This window comes from Drosophila pseudoobscura, chromosome X (assembly GCF_009870125.1).
Source record: "Drosophila pseudoobscura strain MV-25-SWS-2005 chromosome X, UCI_Dpse_MV25, whole genome shotgun sequence".
NCBI lineage: Eukaryota > Metazoa > Arthropoda > Insecta > Diptera > Drosophilidae > Drosophila > Drosophila pseudoobscura.
Genome location: NC_046683.1, coordinates 55,653,708 through 55,669,957, shown reverse-complemented (window position 1 = coordinate 55,669,957; position 16,250 = coordinate 55,653,708). Strand labels below are relative to the sequence as shown.

At 43.2% G+C, this 16,250-nt stretch overlaps 2 protein-coding genes across 5 annotated transcripts; one reads left to right on the top strand and one right to left on the bottom strand.

The window, feature by feature from the left end:
- Positions 1–6,629, top strand: Unr (cold shock domain-containing Unr). Of its 4 annotated transcripts, none has more exons than XM_015188000.2 (10): positions 2–899; positions 1,005–1,507; positions 1,583–1,977; positions 2,050–2,257; positions 2,345–2,788; positions 2,855–3,008; positions 3,091–3,260; positions 3,325–4,293; positions 4,356–4,533; positions 4,592–6,629. In XM_015188000.2, exons 1-10 carry the CDS (start codon positions 863–865, stop codon positions 4,606–4,608), a joined length of 3,075 nt encoding a protein of 1,024 aa, XP_015043486.2. In that variant the 5' UTR covers positions 2–862; the 3' UTR covers positions 4,609–6,629. The 4 variants fall into 4 exon arrangements, with proteins under 4 accessions (XP_033239298.1, XP_015043486.2, XP_002135245.2 ...); XM_002135209.3 differs by having other exon boundaries at positions 2,324–2,788; XM_033383408.1 differs by having other exon boundaries at positions 2,321–2,788.
- Positions 6,630–7,904: 1,275 nt separating this feature from the next.
- On the bottom strand, positions 7,905–14,496 carry Cbl (E3 ubiquitin-protein ligase CBL). The gene is made up of 6 exons (XM_001354074.4): positions 13,651–14,496; positions 13,170–13,577; positions 12,987–13,111; positions 12,797–12,918; positions 12,592–12,723; positions 7,905–10,923 (listed from the first exon to the last, which is right to left on the bottom strand). The coding sequence occupies exons 1-6, from the start codon at positions 14,199–14,201 to the stop codon at positions 9,601–9,603; spliced, it is 2,661 nt and encodes an 886-aa protein (XP_001354110.3). The 5' UTR covers positions 14,202–14,496; the 3' UTR covers positions 7,905–9,600.
- Between the last annotated feature and the right edge of the window lie 1,754 nt (positions 14,497–16,250).

Genomic DNA, 16,250 nt, shown 5'->3' with positions numbered 1-16,250 from the left:
TAAAAACAACAGCAAAAAGAACACCAAAACCAACGGCAGTGCAGCAGCAGCAGCAGCGGCGGCAGCGGCTGGAAAAGGAAATGCATTTTCATCGTAGGACAAGAACAAGAACCATATTTTGAAGTACACCCGAAACACACTCGCAGAAACAAGGAAGCGATCCACGCAGGAAGGAGAAAGAGGAGAGGAGAGCAGAGCAGAGGAGGAGTAAACCACAACTACCAAAAGATAACCAGAAACTACAACGTTACAATATTTGTCGGCATTTTTTACAAACAAAAACAAAACAAAAACACAACCAGGAAACACAAAACACAACAAACAAAACAAACAAACCAAGAAAAACCAAAAGAAAGAATAGCAATTTTTTGTGTGTGGGACATGCCCCGCGGCAAAAGACAAAACTTTTATTAACTTCGAAGACAAGGAATTTCAGTGCCTCTTGTGCCAGTGTTTAGCCAAAATATATATACACAAAAAACAAAAACATTTAAGAAAAAACAAAAACGAACAACAAATACGTATTTATTGCTTAATTTTTTTCTCTTTGATAAAAAACAATTACACTAAAAATCGAAACGGATAAGGATAATAGTATAAAAACAAAAATTAATTTAAAAAAACAAAGACAAAACCAATAAAACACGAACAACAGTTTTGTTTTTCTGTTTGTGGGTCACTTTTTGGACCCATCACCGCACGCTCTCTTCATTGTTCCGCCCCTCATCGTTCTCATCACACAGATTTCGGGAGTCAACCATCAAAATATCAGCGAAAAGCATCAGTCAGTCGTCTTGCTAGTCCTCCTATCAGCATTTGTTCTACTCTGTTTCCTCATATCGAATCAAACAATCAATTCAGCATGAATACGCAATCGAAGGTTTATCGCACAGGCGAAGGTGAGTTTTTGTATGATTTTGTGTAGCATAAAGATTAATGTATATGGAGCTGCTTCTAACATCCCCCTCTCTCTCTCTCTCTCTCTCTTGGTTTTCGTTCAACAGAGATATACGACAACTTGCCATGCGATGGTTATTTCAATATAAATGCCATTCGCAATCTGGGGATTCCCACAACTTTTCCTACCATTGGAACTTTTACGCTTGACTCCACTACTCTGGGCCTGCAGCCTCAACCGCAGCAGGGACCATCGCCTCAGCAGCAGCAGTCCATGCATCACCTTCAACAGCAGCAGCAGCATCAACAACAACAGCAGCAGCAGCAGCAACAACAGCAGCAGCAGCAGCAACATCAGCAACAGCTTCTCCAGCAGCAGCAACAGCAACAACAGCAGCAGCAGCAGCAACAACAGCATGCCAGCATTGGAATGTTTGATTCGAATGAAGTGCCCGATGTACCACAGATTGGGGTCTTCACATCCAATAGTGTGCTGACCAACGGGGCTGGCAGTTCATCCTCAATCTTTGGCTCGTCGAGCAGTTCATCGGCCGCCGCAGCGGATCCCAATCAGACCACGCGGGAGACGGGCATCATTGAGAAGCTATTGGTAAGTATGGAAATGAGATAAACTTTCACTCTATTGGCACTTTCTAAAGCCGCCCCATGTTCTTTCACCCAATAGCACTCTTATGGATTCATTCAGTGCTGCGAGCGTCAGGCCCGTCTGTTCTTTCACTTCTCGCAGTTTAGCGGCAACATTGATCACCTGAAGATCGGGGATCCCGTGGAGTTTGAGATGACCTACGACCGTCGCACCGGCAAACCGATCGCTAGTCAAGTATCGAAGATAGCCCCCGAGGTAGTGCTCTCCGAGGAGCGTGTCACCGGCACAGTGACCACCGAACTGCGCACGGACAGTGCCAACAATGTCCTCAGCTCCAGCGAGACCACGGGCCGGATCAGCTATGAAAATCGAGGCGAATGTTTCTTTCTACCCTATACCAAAGACGATGTCGAGGGCAATGTCAACTTGCGTGCTGGCGACAAGGTCAGCTTTCAAATTGCAACGAACCAAAGGTGAGAAAAGCACACGAGGAAACCAGAAGCATAGTAGCATTCCATCTTTGTTTATCTTTGATCCATAAACAGAGGCAACCTGGGCGCCTGCCATATACGCCTGGAGAATCCGGCCATGCCGGTCAAGTATCGTGGAGTGGTCTGCTCCATGAAGGAGTCGTTTGGCTTCATCGAACGCGCCGATGTGGTCAAGGAGATATTCTTTCACTTCTCCGAGGCCGAGGGCAATGTGGAGCTGCGTCCTGGCGACGATGTCGAGTTCACCATCCAGACCCGAAGCGTAAGTATATGCAGCACACAGAAACACACTTACCCCTCCATCGTATCATTAAAAAATAAACAGCAGTCCGCCACTGTGCCACCTCAGGGCCGTGAGTTTGCATGCAACATCACGCGCTTGCCCCCAGGTTCCGTAATCTTTGAGGATGTGGACAGCACCGTCTACAAGGGACAGGTCCTAAAGTCCCTCGATCGCAACAATCCCGTGCGCCAGAACAACGACCCGCTGCCGGGACGCATTCGTTATAGGGCGCTCGATTACTCTGAGGTAGAAGTGCCTTTCGGGGACAAGGACCAGAAGGGTGACTTCACGCTACGGCACGGCGATTGGGTGCAGTTCCTGCTGGCCACCGACAGGCGGGATCAGCTGCAGCGTGCCACCTCCATTGCCCTGCTGGACGAGACCTTTAAGGTGTCCGGCGAGAAGCGAGAACAAGGCACCATTGCCTCGCTCAAGGAGGGCTTTGGCTTTCTGCGCTGCGTGGAGCGGCAAGTGCGTTTGTTTTTCCACTTTACCGAAGTGTTGGATACGGTATGAATGGATTAAAGATAGAAGCTTAATTACACCTTTTAATCATAATGAATCTGATTTGTTTAGAGCCGCGAAATCGATGTCAACGATGAGGTGGAGTTCACTGTCATCCAGGAGCCAGGCCTGGCCTATAACAACTCGCGTTTGCAGGCCATACGCATCAAGCATTTGCCGCCCAACTCTGTAGAGTTCGAGACACTGATGGCCAGCAATATTGAGGGTACAGTACACAACATTTCCCTCATTGCCAATCTGTAATCTCCAATCCTTATTCTCTGTGTGTTTTTGTGTATGTTTTGCAGGCTGCGTGACACGTGAGGCGCCCAAGAGCCCTATCAAATCTCAAGATCGCGTCGAGGGCGGTGTGATTACCTACGAAAGTGGCGATGTTAAAAAGACTATAATGTATTTTCTTAAAGACTGCGAAAAACCACCAAGGATTGGGGAGCGTGTACGCTTCGATATTTACATGGTAAGCTCTTGGATAAGCTCCTGATCTCGTACAGTTCCGAACTGATTGGATTTCGATCTGCTAGGTCAAACGTAACAAGGAGTATATAGCCGTCAATGTACAGCAAATTTCGCTGCAACAGCAACAGCTGCAGCAGCAGCAGGCGCAACAGCAATTGATCAGCCAACAAGCTGCTGCTCAGGCGGCGGCGAGCGCGAGCCTCACTCAAACCGATCAGCTGCCACTTACGAATGGCATCAGTGGCAGCAGCTCGACTGCCTCGCTGCAGAATGGCTACGTGATGCACGGCAGCCCCGGGGGCAGCATCAGCAGCGTGGGCAGTAGCAGCAATCAGGCCAACCTGGACGACTTCAAGCTGGAGAACAACAATCTGGCTGGCACCGAGGGGGGGCAGTTATATCGCGGCTTTATAGCCGTGATGAAGGAGAACTTTGGATTCATTGAGACCCTGTCCCACGACGAGGAGGTCTTCTTTCACTTTAGCAACTACCAGGGCAATCCCAATTGGCTCGAGCTCGGCCAGGAGGTCGAGTACACCCTGGCCCCCAATGGCAACACCTCTGTTTCGGGCAATTGCCTGCCAGCCGAGAATGTCCGGATGCTGCCCAAGAACTCCATACCGCAGCCGTCGGTGCTGGAAACCGTGCACAATGGAGTGGTGGCGCGTCCCCTGCGGTGCATCAACCCCGACCAGCAGGAATACGCCGGCCTCATTGAGATTCTCGACGAGCAACGCACCACAATCATCTCGCAGCACGAGTTCGGCATCACCAGTCTGGTGAACAAGCGAGATCTGTTGCAGAAGGGCGATCTGGTCAGCTTCCGGATCGATGAGAGCGGTCGGGCCGCCGATGTGAATGCGGTGCGGCTGAAGAAGCGTGCCACAGTGGACTCCATCAAGGGACAGTTTGGTTTTCTCAACTTTGAGGTGGAGGATGGCAAGAAGCTATTCTTCCACATGTCCGAAGTGCAGGGCAATACGGTGGCCTTGCATCCAGGCGATACTGTGGAGTTTTCGGTGGTCACCAATCAGGTAAGTCGTTGGCCTTTATTGAATATCTAGGGGGCTGTCCAATGTATCTCCTCATCCACCAGCGCAATGGGAAATCTTCGGCTTGCAATGTTGTGAAAATAAACGATCGTCCCGATCGATTGATCTCGCGCCTCAAGCTCAACGGCGATGACACGGTGCCCCGCTTGATACTCATTCGTGCACCCAAGGGGCCGCAGGGCAAGGGCTTCTCAGTACTAGCGCGTCATCCACGCATTCCAGGTATGTTTGTTTTTGGGCAATTCTCTAGGGGATTCGCTAAATGATTTTTGCATTGCAGGCAACTTGGTGGAGTAGAAAAATTATGACGTGAAATGTTCCAAAGCCAGGGATATTAGATGCAAATCAAAGACAACTAAAACTACGACTACAACAACATACAGCTATATACTTATACACTTGAGCGGAGCATGCAACCAACTAAAAGCAACGTGAACTTGTCGTGAATACTAACCATAAAAACACACCACAATACACCACACCACAACACACTTATATTGAATATAATCAGTCCCTAGGAGCAATCAAAATCACTATTGGAAACGATAATAATTGATAATACGCGTACACGTACATATAATACTTATTGAGGGTACGGCGGAGAACGAACCGCTGTGTGTCTGAAAATGGAAACCTATTTGTAATATTAATAACACTCTAGCCCCTCCAATCCAAACCCATTGTAACGCGTTGTTTTCAAACTCAAACGAAAACTCAACTCAAAAGAAAATCCGTGTTGTGGCTGAAATGAAATTGAAATTCTGAATGTGGTCTGAAAGATGAGATGATAATGATAATGATAATGATGATATGATGAAACAACCAAAACGTTTGTATACGTATACTATTTTCAACTAGATTGATGTTTAATTTTAAAATTATAAAATGAATCCAAAAAGCATAATGAAACAACAACAATTATAATCTATGTAATATAATTATTCTACGAGTAGAATGGCAACGAAAACCGTGCATTAACCGCGCCACGTTAGAATTTTGTATCAAATGGCAACAGCAGCAACAACAAGAACAACAACAACAACAACAGCAACACTACACTACAATCCTCTCTATATAATGCATATACGAGTAGTTCCTGCTTCTAATTGCATCTTGCTCTATTCTTCTGTCTCCTTCTCCTGAACACCTCCTGTTCTTTCGATGCTTTCGATCTTAACTGTTAACCAATTATATTTATTATGAAATAACAGCAGCGAAAACACCAACAGACCCAAATGTAAAAGCAATAAATACCTTAGTCAAAAACAAAAACAAAACAAAAACTATGGAAGCCCCCGCGAAAATCACGAAATGAAATGAAATGAAACGAAGAGAAGCGAAGCGAAGTAAAGCAAAATGAAATGAAATGAAAGTATTTATGATAGCTAAACAAAAAGTCTAATTTGTATACAAGCATATATACATACATACATACATACATACATATATCTATATATTTTACATATACATAAACATAGAATGATACTATTATAATTTTGTTGATTATTTTTGTACTTTCGCTTGTGAACCTTTTTGCTGAAGCTCTTTCACTTCACTTGCCGTCTTCAATTCATCTTCAGTTGGCATCCAGACTACTGCAGGTTGCATTAACTTATTAACATTAACATTAAAAAACAACAAAAGAAAACAAACAAAAAAAAAACAAACAAAAAACCATACTGCATATGTCTTATAGGGTATTTATTTAAACAAATCAACAACAACACCACATACATATATACTCTTTGGGTATCGTATCCAAAACAAAAATCACATTAAAACAAAAAAAAAAAACCACAAAAAAAAAAGAAAATAAACGAGGTAGAAATTTACGAACAAGTTTTGTGTGTGACGAGATGAAGAGAGCAAATAAAATTTGCTGCGCCAAATCTGTTGAAAACCATTTAATGAAGATTATAAAAATAATTTTAAAAAAATATATAGTATATTAACGAAACCAAAACCTTATGAACGTGTCGTCAGTAACAAAGAGCAAATATTGTGAAAATTATGAATTTCAATTACTAAACAAAAAAAAACAAAACAAAACAAAATGAAAAATGAAGAAAAAACACTAATGTAACTCACACGAAGATAATATATGCCTATACTCCTTGAGTATTGGGTATAAAGAACAGACACGACACAGACACACACTTTAAGAAGCTAACAAACAAATTCGGGATCAGTACGTCCTATTATAGCCATCTTATATACAACAACCAACAAGCAACAACAACTACAGAAACAAAACTAATATGTATATCCCTATACTCTTTGAGTGTCGGGCGTAACAACAACAACAACAAAAACAAAAGCAACACTAAACACACACACACACAAACATACACAGAGAAGATACAACAACAAAATCAGAGAAAAGAGCAAGAAAATAGTAACTTTAATATTGTATAACACATCTACAGAACACATATACATACGTAGATATATACAGTATATATGTATATATATATCTATGTATATCTTGCGTTGTGGGACACAAACATACATACATATATATATACCAACGGGGCGGGGTGGGGGTACAGCAGCAGAAAAATAGTGGGGAGTGGGGAGGGGAAAGATAGCAAGAGAGAAATGCCAAAACGCCATCGAAGCCCAAAAAAAAACCAGATTTTTCAGCGGCTGAGCGTTTCGACATTTATATGCAATGCAAGAAATGAACAGCACACTAACTAAATCCTTATTATAAACAAAACGAAAAACATAAAACATTTCAACAAACAATACAAAAACACAACAACAAAAAAATCGAAAAACTCACAAAAAATGTAACAAAAACAACAAAAAAAAGATTCAAAAATACAAGAGAAATACATACATACATATGTGCTTGAATACGAAAAAAACGCAAAATCGCAAACTATATAAGTCAAATATAATACAACAACAACAACAAACGTAATATAATACAAAATAAATACATACATATTTCAATAAAGCTAAAACACTGTTTTTTTTTGTTGCCACCAATTTGTTCGCTCCTTTAAGATATAGGGAAGCTACCGAAAGAATATGTAAGGAACCATTCCATGACTACCGAAAGAACTTAACTTTAAATCCAGCCCCACCCCCTACTGGATCGGCGAAAGATGATCGCTGCCAGATACTAAACATTAAGTCTAATAAAACTATTCCGACTAAAATCTGTAGAGGTGTGGTCATTGAAAGTAACAGGAAATGGGTATATGGATATGGGTATGGGAATGGAAATCGGATCGGAATGCCTTCCCACAAAAAATGATGTACATATCTGTTTTGATTGGTTTCTATTTTGGTTTTATTTTTGTTTTGTTTTTTTATTTATAAGAATAATTTATGTCAGCTTAGATTTGTTCGGTTACATGACATGACATGACCTGACTATGGTATGGTAGCATCTTCAAACGTTTCCTCGTCCCTTCGGTTCCCCTCGCTGTGGGCTCTCCTCTCTAGCTATGCTTCCTGCTCTTCCGCTCTTTTGCTTGAAGTTATGTTCCTATGCTGCAAAAAGTTCAAAATCTTTTCGCTTCTATATATATTTTTGGTTGCCTATATGGTCTATATATGGTGATTTGTTTTCATATCATTTCTTTTTGTAGTTGAGTTGAGGGTCAAATTACTTACGAGTTAACGTTTTTTTTTTGTTTTGTTTTTTGTTTTTCGTTTTTTGTTTTTATTTGCATTTGAGTTCTCTATTAGTGAGTATTGCATTGCTTCGATTCGATTTTTGGTTGTGTCCTATGCTAAAATATGTATATTGTATACTAATCTGGCTTAGTTTTAGTAGATATACGAGTATTTCTCGAGGTTTGGGGGTCTAGAACATTTGATTTGAATTTTAAAAACCGATCGATCGATTACGATATACATACATACATACATATATATATAGTATAAAGCCTGTAAAAAGGGATTTCGTAATACAAATAGAATGATTTTTTTGTTTTGTTTTCTTGGCTGTTGCTTTTACTTGACTTTTTTTCGCGTACGGAATTGAATTAATTGATTCGATTCGAACTTACAAATTACAATACTATTACAATTACAATTACAAAAAATAAAGTTCGAGCATTGTATAAAAAATCGAGGTAAACTTGATAGTGCATCGGATCCGGGAGTGGAGCGTGGCGTCACTTGTATGCTTTGTTCATTCTTTGGCGTCATTAATATTTTGTTGTTGTTGGTGTCACGGGGGGAAACTCAGGGCATTCGGTTCAGTGGTTCAGTGGGCATTTAGGGGAAAGGTGGCGGCAGCCGCCGAAGGCATATTCGATTCCAATTCTTGATTTTACGATTTCTAATGGCTGTGTTCGGTGTTCTGTTCTAAACGCTCCCTAAGCAAGCCTACGGATTGACAACATGGCTCACTGATTCACCGAACAGGGCTTAGTGTTCAGTGTCCTTCTTTCAGATGATATGAGGGCTCTACTTATACGAGAATGGGCTCATGGGCATGAAGGTGAACTAAATCACGATACCTGTCTTTTTCTTTATACGAGTACATATAGTATTTTGTTGCTTCTTATACTATATCCTATATGAAAGAGAGGGAGAGAGATAGAGAGAGAAGAGAATATTTCGCATTTCGATCTTGTTTGTTTTTTCGTTTTGTATTTGTTTTTGGGGGGTGGGCAAGTTTTTCCTATTTCGATCTCCTTTCAGAACTGCAACGTATATACTTTCTATACCTTCTGTTTTTGTTATACATGTATATGTAGTATTGTATATGTTTTTTCTCTTAATAGGAAGAAGTTAGATAGTCTTAACATACGTGTACATAGCTATATTTGATATCCATGGCGTTTTTGTGGTGCTTACATTTTTGTTTCGTTTTATTAGTTTTTAATTTTTGTTCGTTTTGTTTTTGGGAACTTTTGGAACTGGGGAAACTTGAATTGCTTGTGGTGTGGGCTGGCTACGCCAAGTGGGGCCCGGGGCCATTCCCCACAGTGGGACAGGGCAAGCCAGGACGTGAGTTTAGCGTACCTATGTATATGTATATTTATATGTGTATGTCAGCATACATACATATATAGGCGTGTGTGAGGGGTGTGTGTGTGCTCCTAAAGCGGCAAATATGCACCCTGTTTGAGAGATTAATGGGCAATTTGCTTTGTCAAATATTTCTTAAGACTTATACTTAGATTTGTTTGCCTTTTGCCTGGGATCAGCATTATCATTATCATTATTCGGTATTGGTTTCCTCGCAGCATTATCATCATCCTTATCATTTTAATCATCAATCCAACCATCCATCCATCCATCCATTCATCAATCGTGACACTTTTAGGCGCTATTCTTGGAGACAAACTCGCGCAGTATGTCGCCAGCCATCTCGACGTTGTTGCGCGATATCCCCAGAGCAGTGATTGCATTCTCCTTGGAGTATCCCGCGTTCATCAGGCGCGCTATATACTCCAAATTGATGTTCTCGTAGGGAACGGAGCCGCAGTCTTTTTGATTGATCGTCACGTTTGCGTAGAGCAGCGGTTGGGCCTGCTGCTGCTGTTGCTTCTGCTGTTGTTGCTGATGCTGCTGTTGCTGGTGCTGCTGTGGAGGCGCAGGTGCAGTCCCCGCCGCTGTCGTCGTTGTCTGGGTCACTGTCTGCTTGGGAGCGGCCTTTTTGCCGTTGGCAAGGGTTGCGGCGGCTGCCAGCGCCACCGACCCGCCAGTGCTGGTGGTGCATAGCTGTGTGTAGTGCGAGGAGGCCGAGTCCTGCCTGGTGAGGGTCACGCCACGGGCCTCTAGGGGGCGGGTATCGATTACGCCGCTGATGGTCTCCGCGGGCCCCACCTCCACGATGTCCTCGTCCAGCAGGGACAACACTGGGGAGGTGGTGCTCGTCGCTATGCGCTGCTGCCGCATCAAGTCCTCGGCCAGGGTGTCCACGCTGGGCGTCACATGCGGCGGAATCGGCGGAGCTGTCGTCTGGGGCGGCACGTTGTCCATGCTGCACTGAATGTTGTCGATACTCTTGCTGGTGGTCGGCGGGGCAGTCACCTTGCCCGGAGTCTCGACGCCCGGAGAGGACTTACGCGGCGGGAGTGGAGGTGCCACCACAGCTGAAGCGGTGCCCGACCCAGAGGCCGAATCCTGCAGGTTCTGGAGGATGGCATACGAGCTGGTCGAGGCGGTGTCACTGCCGCTGCCGCTGGACGCAGAGTTCTCCGATTTTCCAGGCAACTTCTGGCCGTACGTGGAGTTGGCCACGCACGAACCGATCAGGGGAGCACTCATGCGGTTCGTCGACTTCTGGCTGATGCTGGCTCCTCCTCCATTGCTCAGGACAGCGGAGGCCGGCGGGGCCGAGGGCTGGGGCTGCGAGGACGATCCTGCAGCGGTGCCTGATGTTGATGCTGATGATGATGCTGCTGCTGCTCCTGCCGTTGCCGCCGATGATGTGGACGAGGAGCTGGAGCTGGGCAGACTGAGGACCGGACTGCCGCCCGAATAGAGATCGTTCTGCACGGCCATCAGGCTGGGCGTGGTGCTGCGCCGTCCAAGACGCGGCGAGGTGTGCGGACTGTGCTTCTCCGCGGCGGCCCCAGCGGCTGCCGAGGTACTGAGGGCGTGCAGCGAGGAGGTGGCTATGTTGAAGTCGCCCATGTCCTAGAGGGGAGGCGGAGGATTTAGTTAGGCAGATAGATGCGTGGAGGGCTAGGGCATGCCGCTAACAGGAGGACTGGGGAGTAGGCTGCAGATCTGTGCATGCAGAACGGAACAGAATGGAGAATCAACAACAAAAGAGAGTGAACAGTGGGGGGACAGGAGAAGGAGATGTTGAGAAAGAACAAATGAAAACATAATTCAATTGCAACCAATAATTAAATATTCATAAAATTTATATATTTTTCTTTTGTTTTAATACGTTTTTTTGTTTTCGTTTTAGCATAAAACTTATTAAGGAAATCAGAAAAAAATAAACTAAAGGCTATGATGTATGTATAAAAATTGCATTAGATGTATTACATAAATAAACATTATCGAATATACGCGATTGATGTGATCCTAGACTCGATCTGATCCTAGATCTGCAAGGATATGTTAACGAAATGAGCCAAGGGATGAGTTTTAATTGAGAGCAGTGCCCAAAGGGATTGCCTCAATGAAAATTTCTGTGCTAATACTTTTAGTTTTTTAGCTAAAAACGATCGCTGTCCATTCCGGCCTTCAGACAGAAATTGTGACATGTGCACTCACAGAGAAGCAAACGTTGTGTTTCATTTAAATAATCTAACTAAATTAATCAATTGTTGGCCTCTCTCTTCCTTTCGTTATAGCCTTGTTTCGTTTTGTTATTTCGTTATTTTTCTTCGTTTTGTTAATAATAAATTACAGTCTTAGGCCAGCCCTCGGGCATGATATGGTGGCTGCTTACACATACATCAAACTGAAACCGATCGGAAGCAAACACACGCTACTAAAAACTAAATATATCTTTGGAAGTATTAAACAATAAACTAAAATGAAATAAACACATAACGGAGCAAAATGTATACGTGAGGATGAGTCTAAGGAATACTGCCGGGGATAAGAATACACAGATTATAAAGAGATAGAGAGAGAGTGCGCGAGAGAGAGAGAGAGAGAGAGAGAGAGAGAGAGAGAGAGGTGGAAGCTCTACCAGATAATACAGAACGAGTTACAATTATAAATTCCTATGTACAAAAGACCGATCGAGGGCGAACAGAAAATGAATCATCAAATGAATGAATGCACACAGAGAGATAGAGCAAGGGCGCGCGAAAGAGAGAGAGGAAACGAAACGAATAAGAACAAGTGTGAAGCAGCGAGCGCGATAACGAACATGGGGCTGATGAGCCACTTCCGCTTTGGCGCGGTGCGGCGCACACGAAAGAGGAATTTCAACTACATAATGGATGGATGGATGAATGAATGGGATACATGAATGAATGAATGAATGGATGAATGGATGGACAGATGGGATGGCATGGGGTCTGTTCTGAGTGTGCTAGTGTCTATGTCTGTGTGGATTAGTTGCGGATGAGTTTTGGCTAATAATTTAAATATGTTACAGCTAAAACAAACAAATTAATTAAAACTGGAAACTGCAAGAAACTGCAAACTGCAGGCTAAACATTAAACTTATATAAACAATAGCAGTTGTAAGATCTAGTTGTATATATAATGTATATATAGGTAGATATAGATGTATATATAAACGAACCAAAAGTAATCATAAGAGTAATGTGTATATATAAATAGCAGCACAGGCGGCAGCGGAGCAGGCGGATCAGGCTTTGAACAAAACTATACCTCTGTATCGTCGTCGTCCTGCTGCTGCTGTCGCCCATTGGTGACATTGCGATTGTGTTGCTTGCGCGGATCGAAGGCATCCACAACGATCTGTTCGGTGCCCTTGATCTCGGCGCGACAGAAGGGACAGCCCTGTGCAAAAAGAGCATATCAATAGGTCAACATGTTTCACTTCAGGGGTAGTAGAGTTCTACACGGAGCTTACCTGTCCCTCAGAGTCAACCTGCCAGGAGGTGAGGCAGGGCGTGCACAGCAGATGACCGCAGGGCTCGATCCGGATATCCTTGTCGTTTTCCGCACAGATTTTGCACAACTGAAAGGTGCTGCCTGGAATGCCAAGAAACAAAAAAGCTTTAGGAGGAATCGGCGAGGTGGGACTGTAGACATGTACTCACCCATTTCACAGTATAGTTCGTATTGTTCTTGTGTTACAGTTATGTGATCCTCGGTAGGACTTTGCACGGCACAGGACAGATCCGGATTGTAGGCTTGGCCATCTGGATACAAGTAGAAGCCCTCGCTGCAAGTAGACACACATTAATAATCGTCCTATTGAAGACTCATCCAAGCACACTCACCGATGACCATCGAGCAGCGCCTGGCATAGCGATTTGTTCTGTGGAATCGTTTGCAGAATCTCGCCCTCTGCCGTCACATAGCCGATGGCCCACTGGCCGAGTCGTGTGCAGGACAAACGAAAGACATAGCTGCCGGCCTTGAGGATGTAGCGCTGGAGACGCGCCTTCACCTCGTCGTATGTGAGAAACGCCACATAGCCCGGATGGGTGACGGCCAGGATTTGCCAGTTGCGCAGCAATGTAACCCACGGCTGAAACAGACGCGTGAAGACATCGAATTCAAAATTCGAGATAAAGTCGTTGCACGTCAGGTCAATGGTGGTCTTCAGGGCCATAGCCTCCAGCCCCGACGATATCGGATGCACTTTGTTTAGCTCCTGTCGAAAGATCTTCCAAGGCACCAGTGTGCTGCGGGCGGGAGAATGTGTGTAAATGTTGAGACGATGCCACAAAGATGCATTGCCACAAAGCGAGCACTCACCTGTTACCAAAATTACTCTTCCAGAAGTCGGCCGCATCGGCCTTGGTGATTCGGAACTGATCGCCGGCAAAGACCCCGTTGGGGAATATCGCCTTGAGCTCGCTCAGCATGTGCGAAAAGACCAAACTAAGTTTGGTCAGGTTGCGGCGGTAATGGGAGTTCTCGTCGAACATCTTCTCCTTCCCCTCCTTGAAGAGCTTGATGGCCTGCTTGCATTTGCGCATCAGATTGTTGATGAAGACGTTGAAGTGCTCGTTGGCGTGCAGGAGGTGCATCTGGTCCTCGTTCTTGGAGTAGATGAGGCGCAGTCGCTGATACGTGTCCGGCAGTATATCCAGTATGAAGGGTGGACTGTTCTTGAGGTTCATTTTGGGCTGCTGGCACAGCTTGACCACCTTGTCCATCAGTTTCCACGTCTTCTCCAGCGTCTTCTTGTCCGTGGACAGACGCTGCGAGACGCATGCCTCCGAGATGGCACCGTGCAGTTTCGAAAAGAGTGAAGGAAAAATTTTTGGTTGTGATTGCACACGAGCTGTGCCTCTCGTCGCCATCTTTTCTCTGCTGCTGCTGCTGTTCTGTGCTGCGCTGCTGTTGTTGTTGCTGGTTTGGGGAGTTGTAGGTTTCACTCTTGACGTTCACGACATGAATTCAAACCTGGCCAGAACTACGCACGCACTAAACCGAAACTCTCGCACTATTATTTATGCACTAGCCGTGTGCATTTGCACATTTCATTTGCTCCGTTCAGCAATATACGATTTTTTTATCTTTATCCCACACACAATTTCTTTTCAATGAGTGGTGTGGCCGCGGATTTATCGTTAAGGTACACCGTCCGACCCTCAGAAATATACCAAAATATACCATTTCATTTAAAAAATATACCGTTAATATACTGACGAGCTCAAGTTCTATTTTACATATTCCTCGTTTTTGATATTCCGTCGAATATTACTAGCTATAATATTACTAGAACATTTAGCCATGCCATCATAATTTTATACGATTGATGAATAAATTTTCTATTTAACTAGTGTATTTTCAATACTTGCTATTATTGAATTTGGCGTAAAAAAAGGTTTTAGCGAAATAAGTCAAACAAAAAACAAGTAGCGAATTAGGTCAATCAAAACAAACGAAAACGGAAATTGCTCAATTTTGATATTCCATTGAATAATGCTGACTAACTAAATCTCTCAGCAATGCCCACATAGTTTTATCCCATTGATGAATACATTTTCTACAAGATTAGATAGTTTTTAATCCTTGCTTTTATTGTACTTATTGTAAAAAAAGGTTTAAACGAAAAAGTTCAACAAAAAAGGAGTCGCTATGTTGCTTGTAAGCCGTAGTATAGGCCTTTGTATACCCTATTTTTGTTTAAATTTTATATGAAAGTATAAATATTGATATGAAGATAAAACGTAACTAATAAAGACCTTTTCTCAAGTTGACATTTTTTAGACATATTCATGTATATGATGAGTGATGAGTATATGATCTCGATCCTGATACCTATTCTTGGTCTCTGCAAGAAGACAATAAGCTTTAAAATATCGTTGAAATATTGAAAATAATATTACATAATATTGAATAATATTAAAATATATTGAAAATAAATTGTTTTTGCCTGGGATAACAAACAAATTCACAATTCTATAACATCCATTTCCCCCAGGGTATGTGTGCATGGAATAGGACTCATTGTTGTCAACCGGCTATGACGACTAACTTGGTTATTCTTTCTGCCGTCGAATATTCCCAGCTATATAGATCTCTCAGTTTTGCCCAGATAATTTTATATGATTGCTGAAACAATTTTAATCAGGATTAACTACTTTTAAGTACTTGCATGTTTTTTGTTTTGACAAAAACACGATTTCAACAAAAATGTTCAATAGTCGCAGGTTGGGACGTCAATGTTGCCGGTATTTGCAGACTCATTTCTTGTCAACCAGAGTGTGGCTTTTGTATACCCTATTTCGTGAATATTATGTAAAGATACTGTCTTCCAACCTGCTTTCAAACGTAATTAGTAAAGACCTTGTCTTAGATTGCATTTTTTGGTCTATTCATGCATTCGATTAGGTGTTTGTAAATAAATCCTGATCCCAGTACCAGTTCTTGGTGGTCTGCAGACAGACGATGAGCTGTAAAATAGGGTGGTAATTTATTTTAGGTAATTAATCTAAGTCCGTTATGTAAAAATTATGTAGAAATTTCATTTGTAATTTGTAAAATTTACATGTACCTACCAACAGATGGCGCTGCTTGAGTAGTTGACATGTAGCCGAACTAACTACATGTTAACCTTCTTATTTCTCGACGAGTATAGCGGTGTGTTCGATTTGTGGTTAAAATGGATGTGTGTAACACCCCGAAGGAAGCGTTTCTGATCCCAAAAGGAATTATATATTCTTGATCAGCAGCAATGGCCGAGTCGATGTAGCCATGTCTATCTGTCGGTCCGTCCTGGCGCCTAGTTTTCAGAGACCACAAGAGCTCCCACAGCCTTACGCCCACACAAGGGAGAAAAATGTGTGGCATCCACAAGATCGGATCAGGGGTGAGATAAAACGACTGGTGTAGAAAATTGATAA

Excerpts from the sequence above, each read along its gene's own strand:
- Unr (XM_033383407.1), top strand. The coding sequence starts at position 863 with ATGAATACGCAATCGAAGGTTTATCGCACAGGCGAAG. Across the intron at positions 900-1,004 it reads GGTTTATCGCACAGGCGAAG|AGATATACGACAACTTGCCA; the intron begins GTGAGTTTTTGT and ends TTCGTTCAACAG. Across the intron at positions 1,508-1,582 it reads GCATCATTGAGAAGCTATTG|CACTCTTATGGATTCATTCA; the intron begins GTAAGTATGGAA and ends TTCACCCAATAG.
- Cbl (XM_001354074.4), bottom strand. The coding sequence starts at position 14,201 with ATGGCGACGAGAGGCACAGCTCGTGTGCAATCACAACCAAAAATTTTT. Across the intron at positions 12,919-12,986 it reads CGAACTATACTGTGAAATGG|GCAGCACCTTTCAGTTGTGC; the intron begins GTGAGTACATGT and ends TTGGCATTCCAG. Across the intron at positions 12,724-12,796 it reads AGGTTGACTCTGAGGGACAG|GGCTGTCCCTTCTGTCGCGC; the intron begins GTAAGCTCCGTG and ends CTTTTTGCACAG.